Here is a 14,993-nt window from a genome sequence, read left to right on the forward strand (position 1 = left end):
TAAAAAAATATAATTGAATTTGTTTAAACAAATAAAAGTTTAATTATTAATATATATTAAAACTGGAATTAAACACTTTTGCGGTTATAAATACAATATGATTAATTATTTTTTTTAATTGAAAATTAAAAATATGAGATCTCTAAAATTTATCCAAATACACTTTTATCAAACTATATTTGTGAGTGCGATTAATATTTTTTCGTGATTAATATTTTTTCGTTAATATTTTCCAAACCACTCCCATATCATGTCAAATATTAATTTAATCACTATTTCTTTATTATTAGCATGCATATTTAAATGAATACTAATTGAAAAAATATTGTTCAAAAAATGTTGAAAAAATAAATTTTCTTGAAAAATTTATTATTAAATAGATGCCTTTATATTGTTCAATAATATCTAAATTTTTTTACTGGTTTAACTAATTGCAAATTGTTCAAAAGTGAATGACTATTAAAGAACTCAAATGTTAACAGCTGATTAATTTATTTTTTAAAAAAGGTGAAATTGAATCATTAATTTTATTAATTCTAAAACAGTAATTTTATATTAAAATCATTTTAAAAATAAAAAGTGATAAAATTTTAAAAATCATGTTTTATAATTAGTTACTAATCTATTTTTCAAAAAAAAAATCCTAATTAAATAGCCGAAAGCTGAAAATTGAATCAGAATACTGATGAAATAGTTTTTTAGGGATAAATAGATACGAGTACACAATTCACCATCAGTTAATTAATAAATTAAATAAAAAATTATGAATTTTAATTGTTTTACATTAAAATTTTAAGAGCCGATACTTTTAATATATTTAACAATATATTAAAAAGGAGAATTTTATAATATTATAAAAATAAAACTTATAATTTGTTTCCCATAAGTGAATAAAATTATTTTTTTTTATAAAACATACTTTTTTGTCTTTTTCTTTTCATAAATGATAAAATAATTTTTACTAAATAAAATATTTTTCCTTATTAGATAAAACACTTTGTATTACTTTTTCTTTCATTCATTAATTTGTCCATAAATAGTAAAAATGTCAAAATCATTCATACTTTTTTATTTCCTATATTTTGACATTTACAGTTTAAAATTTTATGTTCATTTAGTCTCTAATGATGAAATTCTAATATTACATTTTTAAAAAAAATTTATTTTCCCTATCTTTTTAGAATTTCTACTTTGCTTTTTGTAATTTTCGTCATTTTTTATTTATAAAATTAAAAATATTTAATATTTATATAAAAGTTAATATTATTTCAAAATTTTCATAATTCAATTAAAATCTAATTAGATTATAAATTCATTGTAAAAAATTTTATATTATATATATTTTGATTCTTTTTTCTATTTAAAAATTTATATCCATAATTATTCTCTAATTATGAAATTCTATTTTATTTTTCATTTTTTACTTGGCTTTTTTTATCTTTTTATAATTTTCTTCATTTGTTCTTTTTATTTATGAAATTAAAAGTATTCGATATTTATATAAAAAGATAACATTACTTCAAAATTTTCATAATTAAAGTAAAAACTTATTATAAATCACTTTTTTCATCCTTTTCTTTTCATAAATGAATAAAATAAAATTATAAAAATATTAATTTATATTATATATATTTCGATTTTTTTTCTATTTTTTTGAAATCAATTAAGAATTGAATATAGTTAATAACATTGTTTATATTATAAATTGGAAGAGAGCAATATATGATTATCAGTTCATAAGCACGTTGGAGGAAGAAAGTTGTTATAATAATAAGCAAAGCTCCACATTTATTCAACATAAACTTAATTATACAAGGATAAAGCAGTAACTACAAGCACGCATAAACTCTAAGCGTGGCTCATTTCATAAGACTGGTGGTGGAGCTTTTTTCTCATAATTAATTGGAAACCATGACAAAAGTATCACTTCTAATGAAGTGGCAAACAGTTCCTTCACCTGGCTTCATCTTCAGAACCAAAAAGGCCAAGTGTCCTGGATTCCAAGCTGAGGTATCTGTGTGGCAAACTGCGACTGCTTTAGCTTTTGTGCCATCAGCTCCTACCACTTGAGCTGTGTAAACCTTAGTGCCCTTGAGTGCATGGCAATAATACACAGCATATGGGTATTGTAGCTTATGGCACACCACATGGTTTTCTCCTATAAATTTTACTTCTTTGATAGTATACTCTTGCTCCCTTTTAGGCTTATCTATCTCGTTCATAAGGACTTGAGCTTTGTTTCCAACATGTTTCACACTGAAATCAACTAAGGACTCTAGAGATGTAGGGCAAAATCTATCTTCTCCTTTAATTCCTGGTGACTCACAGTCTTCTACAGTTTGCTTTAATATTTTGCCTTGACGTGATTCAGGATTTACCGAAAAGCGCTTCATAATTTCTGCTAACTTATTAGTTGAAAAGGGCAGAGAGTCGGCTACTTGTCGAGGCAAAATTCTAGCTTTGTTTGCTGATTTAGTTATATGGACCCTCATCTTTTTGCCTGCATGGAGATCATTAGGCAAGAAAAACACAGTTGAGTTAGAGAGAGCATGCTTGTTGAATTTAAGCTCATAGCGCCTTCCATAGTGACTTCCATACTTATGTCGCCGATTAGTAGTATCTTCTGCAAAAGGTTGCTCGTAGTGACTTCCATACTTATGTCGCCGATCAGTAGTATCTTCTGCAAAAGGTTGCTCGTAGTGACTTCCATACTTATGTCGCCGATCAGTAGTATCTTCTGCAAAAGGTTGCTCGTAGGGCCACGCTTGACTATCAGTAGTATCTTCTGCAAAAGGTTGCTCGTAGTGACTTCCATACTTATGTCGCCGATCAGTAGTATCTTCTGCAAAAGGTTGCTCGTAGGGCCACGCTTGACTATCAGTAGTATCTTCTGCAAAAGGTTGCTCGTAGTGACTTCCATACTTATGTCGCCGATCAGTAGTATCTTCTGCAAAAGGTTGCTCGTAGTGACTTCCATACTTATGTCGCCGATCAGTAGTATCTTCTGCAAAAGGTTGCTCGTAGTGACTTCCATACTTATGTCGCCGATCAGTAGTATCTTCTGCAAAAGGTTGCTCGTAGGGCCACGCTTGACTATCAGTAGTATCTTCTGCAAAAGGTTGCTCATAGGGCCTTCCGTAAGACGGTCGAGTATCTGCTTCTACAAAAGGTTGTTCATAGCGCCTTCCGTATAAAAATTTTCAACGAACATAAAATTTTTTGAAATCTAAATTAATTCTACAATAAAATAAAATTTTTTTTCTCGTCATTTTTTATCGTTCTATTTTTATATAAAAAAATATTTCTTTTATCTCTTTTCTTAGAAAAAATATTTATTTTTATATAAATCAATAACGTAAAAAAAGTATATTAAAAAGTACACAGGTGAATTAATTTTTAAATTTATTTAATTAAATTTCGTATTTAAAATTTTATCATTTAAAACATGAGGATTTATTATTTCATATATCAAAGTTATTAATTTATTTCATATATTTTTAAATAACGGTTCAGAAAATTCAAATATAATACAAAATAAAAATTCTTCATATATCTTATATTAGAGCATAAAAAAAATATCATATTATAAATTAATTTCATAATGAGATTTAAAAGAATTATAATTAACATCAAAATAAACCACGTACGTTGAATAAGATTTAAAAGATCTTGTGGAATTGGAGTGTTTGGTAATTTGGAATGCCAATATATTTCTGCAGGTACAGAAAGATCACTTCTTTCAGCCTTCGTTGTCACCAACGCTATCTGTTACAAAAAAATTTATAATTAAATTTATATATTAATTATTTTTTTTTATCAGTACATTGAGAAAATAAATAAAGAGAATAAGAGAGAAATTATTTTCAGCTAAATATAGTGCTTTTCAAATATTAATTATTAAATTTGCGAATGCAATTTTCAAATTAATTCATCACGCTTAATTAATGAATGAATGAAATAAAACCAAGTGCTTAAACTCATAAAAGTGTGGCTCTTTCTTTATATTGTCATTCTAATTTATAATACATTAAAAATAATTTAAATTTTATAAATAAAAAAATAAAAGTCGAATCATATTACTATAATTATTATCAAAATTAAAAAATATCATATTACTTACACCGAAATTTTTGATAAATTAAAATACTAATATACCTTATCAGGTAATAAGATATCACTTCTTCCAACCGCCATGGCTGCCAGCACTAACTGCTATAAAAAATTCATAATTAAACTTATATATCATTTAATTCTTTTAACAGCCAATCGAGAAAATAAATAAAAGGAGAAAGATAAGAAATCAAAAATATTTTAAATATGAGTCTAAAACTTTCTAAATGAAGTAGCTAGAAACAATAGACTAGTGTAATGTTTGCTTACAGAAAATAAAACAAAGATGGGAAGTCGATGAAACTCCATTGAAGCCATCACGCACAAGCTAGATTTTTTGATATGAAATAGCTTGAGGCTCACCGCTATTTATAGATGTTCCTATCCATAATATTTCAAATTTTTTAAAAATTAAGGATATTACTTTTTTCTCCATTAATTAAGAATCACAAATAAAATATAATAATCAATTTATTTAATATTGTTTTATTTGTATATTAAAATATACACTTCACTACCTTTTACCCATCTCAAATTCAATTAATACTATTTTATATATTATCTAAATTTGTTTGATATCTAAAGATTAATCACTATTTAAATGAATATTAATTTAATTAATCATTTCTTAAAGCAAGCAAAATTTTCGGCGGATTTTTTCATGGAAAAAAGCTTATTGGAAGAAAAAGTTATTTGAAAAACACTGTTTTAAAAAATAAATTTGCCTTTTGTAATTCCATACATTTTGTGTTTTATTTATAAAATATAAATTATCCAATATTTACATGAAAAATAATATTATTTAAACACATAATTTTTTCATTTCTTTTTTCATAAGTGAATAAAATATTTTTTTATAAAGCATACTTTTTATCTTTTTCAATGATGAAAAATAATTAATTTTAAATTTTATAACAAATTTAGAACAGCCCTAATTTTTATTCTAACATCCGTTGAATGTCTAGAAAATTTTTCAAAAATAATATGACGGCTGTAGATTTATTATAAAATTTAAAATAAAATTTTTATTGTTTAGTGATTAATTTTATATTTTTATTATTTTTTAAAATTTTATTATATTTTAATATGATAATTTTTTATGATAAATAGTTATTTCTTAACACATTTTTTAATTTTTAGAAAATTAATAAAAAATTTCGATATTTATTTATTTGTTCTTTTTCTTTACGAAATTAAAAGTGTTCGATATTTATATGAAAAGATAACATTACTTAAAAATTTTCATAATTGCAGTAAAAGCTTATTCGATTATAAAATCAATATAAACCACATTTTTCTTCTTTTTCTTTTTCATTAATAAACAAAATAAATTTTATTAAATAAAACACTTTTTAATTTTTTTTCTTTTCATTAATTTCTTTATAAATTATAAAACTTTAAAAATCTGTTAGATTTTATGTTACGTTATAGATATTATGAAATTATATCCATTTACTCTCCTATTATGAAAATTTAATTTTCCAAAAAAAAATCATTTTAAAAATTTTTCGTTGCTTTTTCAATTTCTTTTCTTTGGTTTTTCATTTATAAAATTAAAATTATTCATTATTTACATATTCAATGTGAAAATTTGACTTTTCATTTTCATAAGTGAATAAAATAAAATTTATTAGATCTCTTTTTATTTTTATCCATTGCTATTATTATAAATTATAAAAATTTAAAAATCCTTCACTTTTTAATTTTTTTAACATTAAATATAACTAATAATCATTACAAATAATTATAAATTTTTTATTTTTACTATTTAAAATAAAGTTTTCCTATTTATTTTTTATTGTGAAATTGTAAATTTTTTTATTTTTAAAATTTTAATTTTTTTCTTATGTATTGTAATTTTCTTCATTTGGGTTTTTATTTATAGAATTAAAATTATTGAATTGTACTCACAGCATTGGGCAAGCATTATAACTTGTTATATTACTGTAATAATTATCTACAATTTATAAATATGGGAAGAAGGAGAATATTTGCACTGTCAAAATACCCCTTCTCAGATATAAGAATAATATTTTTAATTTTTTATTTCAAAATTTAATTTAATTAAATCATTCTAGTAAAATTTTATTTTAACTAAAATTATATTAATATTTAAAAAAATTATTAAGAAGTTATATTAACATTTAATTTTATTACAGTCTATAATAACATTAAAAAAATAACCAAAATAACAAAAACTTGTATTTGAGAAATTAATAATAATTACCATTTTAGTGACGCATGTTTAAATCGTCGCTAATAATGAATATGCTATGTTGTAACTTTTGCTAAATAAAATATTTCGTCGCTACAACTTTTAATATAAGATATATTCTAAAATTTAAATCAACAAAATTTTCTACTACTGAATAAAATTCATTCTTCACTATTATGTGTCGTTAAAACTTTTAATTTAAGTTAATCTTAAAGCCTTTAATAATTAAATTTTTATCACAGTAATTTTTAACAACTAACATTCTATTTGCTAAATTAAATTTATAAAAAAAATATATTTTTTAATATTATTGTTTTATTATTTAAAATAATTTTTTATAATATTATTTTATTTATAAATAATTAAAATACTAATATTACTAAAAGAAAATAAAAACAAACTTGATATTTTATTATATTAAAAATATTATAAATGAATAATTGATAAAAAAAAATAGTGATATCTTTTAAATAACTAAATTTAAAATTAAATATTTTATGTAAAATAAAATGAAAAATTGTTAATTTTAAATTTTATTATATTAAGGCAAAGCTAATAGTTAATACACTATTCATTTAATTAGAATCTATTGTATAGACTACAATAATTTTTTAAAAGATTATATACTTCATAGTTTTATTATATAATAAGGATTATTAGATAAATAAAAAAAAATTTATTACTACAATATTTATAATATTAAATTGATTAAACTAATATATTTTATTAATTTTATATTATGATATTTTTAAACTAATTTTTAATCGATATATTGAGGATAATTTGATATTAAAATCATAAAACACCAAAACTAATTGTTTTATAAATGATTAAATTTTAAAATCAATAATTAAAATTATTCATTGTTATACTTATACTATATATATCCTATACAAATAATAATGATTTATTGTATTAAAAATTATAAATTAAATAATTAATGATAAACTATTAGTTATTGATGTTATATAATATCCGTCTAAAATAAGGTGTAAGTTATTTTTATTGTGCAGCGATACGTGATAATAATCAAACACGTAGAAAATGCAGATCAATATGAGGAAGAGAATATCCAAACATTTTAACACCTAAGTCATTATTAGAAGACTAGTCCTTTCATCAACAAGACGAGCTTATACGAAGTTACTGTTATCAAACACAGTTTAGTATATTTCCATTGTGCATGTGATTGCAGGATTTCTACCTACTAGCTGGTGATATCCTATATCAAACAGACTACTACATTAATGCCGGATTATCTGAAAAATATCATATTCATTTCTACCTCTTACAGTATAAAAAGAGAAGAATCGCAGAGATAAATGTACGCTATTCTCAAACACTAAAACTCTAAGCAATTCATTATATTTTCTCTACTTGTCTAGATATTGACTCTGGCATTGGAGTACCTACTGTGAGCACCTACCATCACCTCACGTTATCTCCTTTGCAGGTTTTGGCCAATCGCAGCATAGTTCCATTCGGCCATGTAACGACCCGAAAATCGGACCGCTACCGGCGCTAGGATCCGGGTCGACTTAAGGCCGCCGGGACCCGTAGCAAGCCTAACATGCATCCTGTGAACCTGTTTAATCCCATACATGATCAACAACATACATAAAAATTAAAACTTTTCTTTCCATTCATACACCAACTCAACTTGTGCATGCACTATACATAACATAATCATAACATTGATCCCTCTGTGGGATCTCATCAGTGCCCCCAATGGGTGACATAACATCAGCTGAGTTGGTTTACATAAACATCATAAAAATCTCTAAGATCATGTATTAAAAGGGATAGCAACAATCTATGGTCAAGCACACCTCTAACATCCATAAACATCATCTCATTACATATCTAAACTGTACTTTTTACATTACATCAAAATCCTTTATCATGTCCACACTACTAATACATAACCCAAACTTCATTACTCTATCCGGACTCATGCTCTATCCTGTACCTGCAAGCCTGGGGGTAAAGGGAGAGGGGTGAGCTAAAAGCCCAGTGAGTAGAACTATAAAACATATTAACACTATGCTCCAATGAAATGCATCATAACACAGACAATTCACATAAGGGTTGGGTGAACTTGTCACCAATTAGTCCAAGCTAACTCTGTGCCAGGCCGTAGCATGGGGTCCTGGTCTTCCTGTCATAACATACATTACTTACCATTGTCCCAGGGCCTCCTCTGGGCTCCTGGTCTTCGAGTCCCATAACCGTGCCAGGCCGTAGAATGGGGTCCTGGTCTTTCCTTACTCTATGCCAGGCCGTAGAATGGGGTCCTCGGTTCCTCGGGTCCGAACCTACACAGGTGGACTCAAATGAGGGACCAAACATACTAGAACATAACTATAAACTACTCCCCAAAAACCCCCTAAAACATCATGAATCAACCATAGAAAAACATGCAAAGGAGGCCTGGACAGGGCACTTTCAGCGGCAGGTTCGGCGGCCGAAAGTCCCTCCAGAGCCGAAAGTCAGGCAGGTTCGGCGGCACCTTCGGCGGCTGAAACTCCCAGACAGAGACGAAACTCATGCATGTTCGGCGGCACCTTCGGCGGTCGAAACTGCCAGACAGAGACGAAAGTCTCCTTTCGGGGGCAAGCTTCGGCAGCCGAAAGGCTGCCTCCCCAGCCATGTTCGGCGGCCGAAAGTCCTTCGGCTGCCGAACCTGGTTTCTGCCAAAGGGCAGAAACTTGGCTCCCTATGCACATTTCGCCTCCAAACCTTTCCAACATGCATCAAACCTATTCTACAACACACAAACGCAAGCATACATGTTCCTAGGGGCCTCAAACCATCATAAACCCCATCTACAACACATCAAGCATCCACATTATTCATGAACATACATTTATACCCATAAACATAACCATAACCTAAACATGCATTCTACCCCATAGATCTACTTAAAACTTACTTTAAACATGCAATGAGCTTAAGATCGGCTCTTACCTCTTGAAGATCGAGAGAGAGACGACCTAAACTCGAAGTTGGGAGAGATTGGGTTCTTGAACCTCCAAGCTCCAAAACCTTGCTCAAAAGCTCAAATCTTCAAAACAAGGTTAAAACAAATGAAAATCTTGAAATATTTAGAGGAAGAACATCAAAGATTGGTGAGGGGCGGCGGAGAGCTCACCTTGGCCGAAGATGGGGAAAAAGCTCGCCCGTTTTTTGCTAAGGGACCCTTTTATAGTGGCTGGTCAGACCACGTTCGGGGGCCGAATGTGCCTCCGCATGCATGCCATGTTCGGCGGCCGAACTTGAGGTTCGGCGGCCGAACCTGGACTTCCCTCACTAATGCTTTCGGGGGCCTAAAGCACACCCGCAACGCATGCATCTTCGGCGGCCGAACTTGAGGTTCGGCGGCCGAACCTGAGTTTTCCTCCAAAGCTATTTTCATGCAAAAACTCATTTTCTTTCATGCTTAAAACATAAAACACATTAAAACATTTTATGAAAACAGGGTTTTACCCTACTAGAGGCTTCCGACATCCGAGATTCCACCGGACGGTAGGAATTCCGATACCGGAGTCTAGCCGGGTATTACATTCTCCCCCCCTTAAGAACATTCGTCCCCGAATGTTCCTCAACTAGCACATGCAAGGCATACAACATAAAACACATAGAGACTAACCTTAAAAGAGATGAGGATATTGCCGGAGCATGGACTCCCGTGTCTCCCAAGTGCATTCTTCCATATTGTGGTGGTTCCAAAGGACCTTCACCATCGGGATTTCCTTGTTTCTCAGCTTCCTGATTTGAGTGTCCAGAATCCGTACCGGCTGCTCAACATAGGTGAGATCCTCTTGGATCTCCACATCAGGCTCACTAAGAACCTTGCTCGGATCTGACACGAACTTTCTCAACATAGAAACATGGAAAACCGGATGGATTCTCTCCATTGAAGCAGGTAAATCTAGCTTGTACGATACATTCCCAATAAAGGGTCCGATGTACCGCGGAGCCAGCTTACCCTTCTTCCCGAACCGAACCACTCCTTTCATTGGAGACACCTTGAGCAATACCAGATCCCCCTCCTGGAACTCTACTTGCCTTCTGCGGATGTCTGCATAACTCTTCTGTCTGCTTGCAGCAGTCTTGATTCTTTCTCTGATTAAGGGTACCACCCTGCTGGTGATCTCTACTAGCTCAGGCCCTGCCAAGGCCTTTTCTCCAACTTCTTCCCAGCAAACAGGTGACCTGCACTTCCTTCCATATAAGGCTTCATATGGAGCCATCCCGATGCTAGCATGATGGCTGTTGTTGTAAGCAAACTCCACCAAAGGTAGATGCTGCCTCCAAGAACCGCCAAAGTCCAGCACACACATTCTAAGCATATCCTCGATAGTCTGGATGGTCCTTTCTGACTGTCCGTCAGTCTGTGGATGGAAGGCAGTACTGAAATCCAACCTGGTACCCATGGCATCCTGCAGACTCTGCCAAAACCTGGAGGTGAACTGGGGTCCTCTATCTGACACTATAGAAACAGGAACCCCATGCAGTCTGACTATCTCTTCAACGTACACCTGCGCCAACTTGTCCACTGAATAGCCACTCCTGACAGGGATGAAGTGAGCAGATTTGGTGAGTCTGTCCACAACCACCCATATGGAGTCCAATCTGTTGGACGCTGCCGGTAACCCTACTACGAAGTCCATAGCTATATTCTCCCATTTCCACTCTAGAATAGGTAGCGGGTTAAGCATCCCAGCCGGCTTCTGATGTTCCAGCTTCACCCTCTGACACACTTCGCAGGCTGACACAAACTGAGCCACTTCTCTCTTCATAGCTGGCCACCAATAAACCTTTTTCAGATCCTGATACATCTTGGTGGCTCCGGGGTGAATGCTGTATCTTGCATTATGAGCCTCTCTCATAATGTCTCCTTTTAGCCCTATGTCATCTGGTACACACAATCGACTCCCATAGCGGAGGATCCCTTTATTGTCGAATCTGAACTCACTGTCCTTGCCTGACTGAATAGTCCTGGCAATCTTCACTAATTCTGGGTCCTCATGCTGTTTCTGAGCCACCTGCTCCAGAAACACGGGTGTCACTTTCATCTGAGCAACCAAGGCACCTGTACCAGACAACTCCAACTGTAGACCTTCATCAATGAGCTTGTAAAACTCCTTCACCACTGGTCTCCTCTCTGCCGTGATGTGGGATAGACTGCCTAGTGACTTCCGGCTTAGGGCGTCTGCCACGACATTCGCTTTACCCGGATGATACTGAATCTTGCAATCATAGTCACTCAGCAGCTCTACCCATCTCCTCTGTCTCAAGTTCAAATCTCTTTGACTCAGGATGTACTGCAGGCTCTTATGATCTGTAAAGATCTCACATTTTACCCCATAGAGGTAGTGCCTCCACATCTTGAGTGCAAAGATTACTGCTGCCATCTCAAGGTCATGTGTGGGGTAATTCAACTCATGCTTCTTTAGCTGCCTCGAAGCATAAGCAATCACCCTCTCACTTTGCATCAGTACACAACCCAGTCCCACACGGGACGCATCACAAAAGACTGTAAAGTCCTCATCACTAGATGGCAGAGCTAAAACTGGTGCTGAAGTCAACCTCTTCTTAAGCTCTTCAAAACTCTCTTCGCACTGGTCGGTCCACAGAAACTTCTGATTCTTCCTGGTTAGTCTGGTCAGAGGAGCTGCTATTTTCGAGAAGTCCTGAACGAACCTCCTGTAGTAACCTGCCAAACCCAAGAAACTCCTAATCTCCGTCACTGAAGTGGGTCTAGGCCAGTTAGCCACAGTTTCTGTCTTCTTGGGGTCCACCTCTATCCCATTCTCTAACACTACATGCCCCAAGAACGAAATGCTCCTCAGCCAGAACTCACACTTAGAGAACTTGGCATACAAGCCATGTTCCCTCAAGGTCTGTAGAACCAACCTCAGATGATGGGCATGCTCCTCTGCATTCCTGGAATACACCAAGATATCATCTATGAAGACAATAACGAAGTGATCCAGGTACTGGCTAAACACTCTGTTCATGAGATCCATGAATGCTGCAGGGGCGTTGGTTAACCCGAACGGCATCACAAGGAACTCAAAATGCCCATATCTGGTCCTGAAAGCTGTCTTTGGCACGTCCTCTTCCCTGATCCTCAACTGATGATACCCGGACCTCAGATCTATTTTGGAGAAACAACCCGCTCCTGTTAGCTGGTCGAATAGATCGTCGATCCTTGGCAATGGGTACTTGTTCTTGGTAGTGACGTTGTTCAACTGCCTGTAGTCGATACAAAGCCTAAGGGATCCATCCTTCTTTCTCACAAACAAAACTGGAGCACCCCAGGGTGAGGTACTCGGTCGGATGAAGCCCTTGTCTACCAACTCCTGTAACTGCTCCTTCAACTCTTTCAATTCTGCTGGCGCCATCCTGTAGGGAGGGATAGAGATCGGTCGGGTTCCAGGCATCAGTTCTATCTCGAACTCTATCTCCCTAGCAGGTGGTAAACCTGACAGCTCGTCTGGGAACACATCTAAGAACTCTCTAACCACTGGCACCGAGGCGGGCTCTCTGACCTGACTCTAAGCTCTCTCACATGAGCCAAATACCCTTGACATCCCCTCCTGAGCAACCTACGAGCCTGAAGAGCTGATATCAGACCTCTAGGTGTACCCCTCCTGTCTCCTCTGAAGACAACCTCAGACCCATCCTGACCTCTGAACCTGACTACCTTGTCCCTGCAGTCCAAGGTAGCACCATGGGTAGATAACCAGTCCATCCCTAGAATGACGTCAAAGTCTGTCAAATCTAGAACTACCAGGTCGGCGGACAAGCATCTTCCCTCAACAAACACAGGACTACACTGGCAGACTGACTCTGCCACTGATGGATCACACTTTGGTCCACTGACCCAGAGAGGACACTCTAACCCAGAAGTCATCAGACCCAACCTCCCCACGGCTCTCGGAGCAATAAAAGAATGAGATGCACCAGGGTCCATCAAGGCATACACATCTGAACAACCAATGATTAAGTTACCTGCCACTACGGTGTTAGATGCATCTGCCTTCTGCTGTGTCATTGTGAAGATCCATGATGGAGCTGATGGACCTTCACCTCTGAAACCCGCTGAAGAAGAGGCTGCCCCTCTCCCTCTGCCTCTGCCACTGGCCTGAGTCATGGCTGGAGCTGCTGGCTGCGCTACACTGCCTGAGGCTGTCTGCTGGGACTGAGCCATCGGGACTGCTTTGGGACATTCTCGAGCCATATGCCCCTCCTGACCACATCTGAAACAAGCGTTTGTCCCAAATCGACATACTCCCCTGTGTGGCCTACCACACTTCGCACAAACTGCATTATCAGCACCAGAGCTTGAGCCACTTCCAAATCCCAGACTAGACTTGACTTTACTCCAGAACTTATTCTTCTTACCCTTGGGTTTACCCCATCTCTTACTGCCTGAAGCTGCTGCACTCAAGGTAGAGGGATCTAACCTTCCCCCACCCGGAGTTTTAGAACCAGAAGGCTGTGCCACTGTCTGCTTAACTGTCCCCTGAATGATGGCACTGGCCTCCATTTTCCTAGCCATATCTACTATGGCATGAAAGCTCTCCCTGTCCACGGACTGAATTAAGGAGGAATACCTAGAATGAAGCTTCATGACATACCTCCTTGACTTCTTCGAATCTGTATCCAGACTCTGCCCAGCAAAAGGCAACAGCTCCAAAAATCTGTCGGTGTACTCCTCTACACTCATTTCATCCGTCTGCCTCAACTGTTCAAACTCTATCATCTTCAGCTCCCTTGAACTATCGGGAAAAGCCCATCCTGCAAACTCGTTTGCAAACTCTTCCCAAGACATGCTGTCCACTCTCGGGTTCACATAATTCTTGAACCACTCTCGTGCCTTCTTGCACTTAAGCGTGAACCCGGCCATCTGAATGGCTCTGCTGTCATCAGCCCCAATCTCCTCTGTGATCACTTTAACCCTTTCAAGATATACAAATGGGTCATCCCCTTTTTCATACTGGGGAGCACCCAATTTCATGTAATCGGTCATCTTGACCTTGCTCCCACTGGCTGAGCTAGGTCTCGAAGGTTGAGTAACTGGGGCTGCTGGTTCTGTAGGTGGTGGAGGTGGTGCAACATTTTCTGAGGTAGGGTTTGCTGGATTTGGATAGTAAGGTGGGGGTGGATACATTGGGTATTGTGAATATGGTGGGTAGTATGGTGGGTATGGCATCTGTGTGGGATAAGGAGTGAAGCTAGGGTAATCCGATGTGCCTCCCATCGAATACCCGGGGTTTTGTGAGAAGGGTGGGTAGTAAGGTGGCTGAACAAATCCCGAGGCCTGAGAGCCTCCTTGGGATTCTCCCATACCTTCCTCCGACATGCTAACTCCCAGACTGCCATCCCTCCTCTGCTCTACATCCATATCATCCCCCATGTCCTCTGACGCTCCTCCCTGAACTGTTCCTCTGACTGATCTGCTTCTACCCAGATCCAAAGACCTTCTAGGGTCTCTTGCTGCTCTATCTCGGTTAGACCTACTAGACATTGCCCTAGGCAATGCTGGAGGACGGGCGCTCATGCCCTCATCCTCAGGTGGTACTCCAGTCAATCTCGCTGATCGACAAGTTCCCCTCATCCTGTTTTCTGAAAAACAGTACACATAGTACAATCATTA

General features: G+C 35.1%; 1 protein-coding gene across 1 annotated transcript; it reads right to left on the minus strand.

Moving 5' to 3' along the window:
* Positions 1 to 1,762: 1,762 nt before the first annotated feature.
* Positions 1,763 to 4,436, minus strand: LOC110616968 (BURP domain-containing protein 9). The gene is made up of 4 exons (XM_021759514.2): positions 4,381 to 4,436; positions 4,156 to 4,212; positions 3,648 to 3,765; positions 1,763 to 3,160 (listed from the first exon to the last, which is right to left on the minus strand). The coding sequence occupies exons 1-4, from the start codon at positions 4,426 to 4,428 to the stop codon at positions 1,899 to 1,901; spliced, it is 1,485 nt and encodes a 494-aa protein (XP_021615206.2). The 5' UTR covers positions 4,429 to 4,436; the 3' UTR covers positions 1,763 to 1,898.
* Between the last annotated feature and the right edge of the window lie 10,557 nt (positions 4,437 to 14,993).

Source organism: Manihot esculenta, chromosome 6 (genome assembly GCF_001659605.2).
Source record: "Manihot esculenta cultivar AM560-2 chromosome 6, M.esculenta_v8, whole genome shotgun sequence".
In the NCBI taxonomy this organism is placed as follows: Eukaryota; Viridiplantae; Streptophyta; class Magnoliopsida; order Malpighiales; family Euphorbiaceae; genus Manihot; species Manihot esculenta.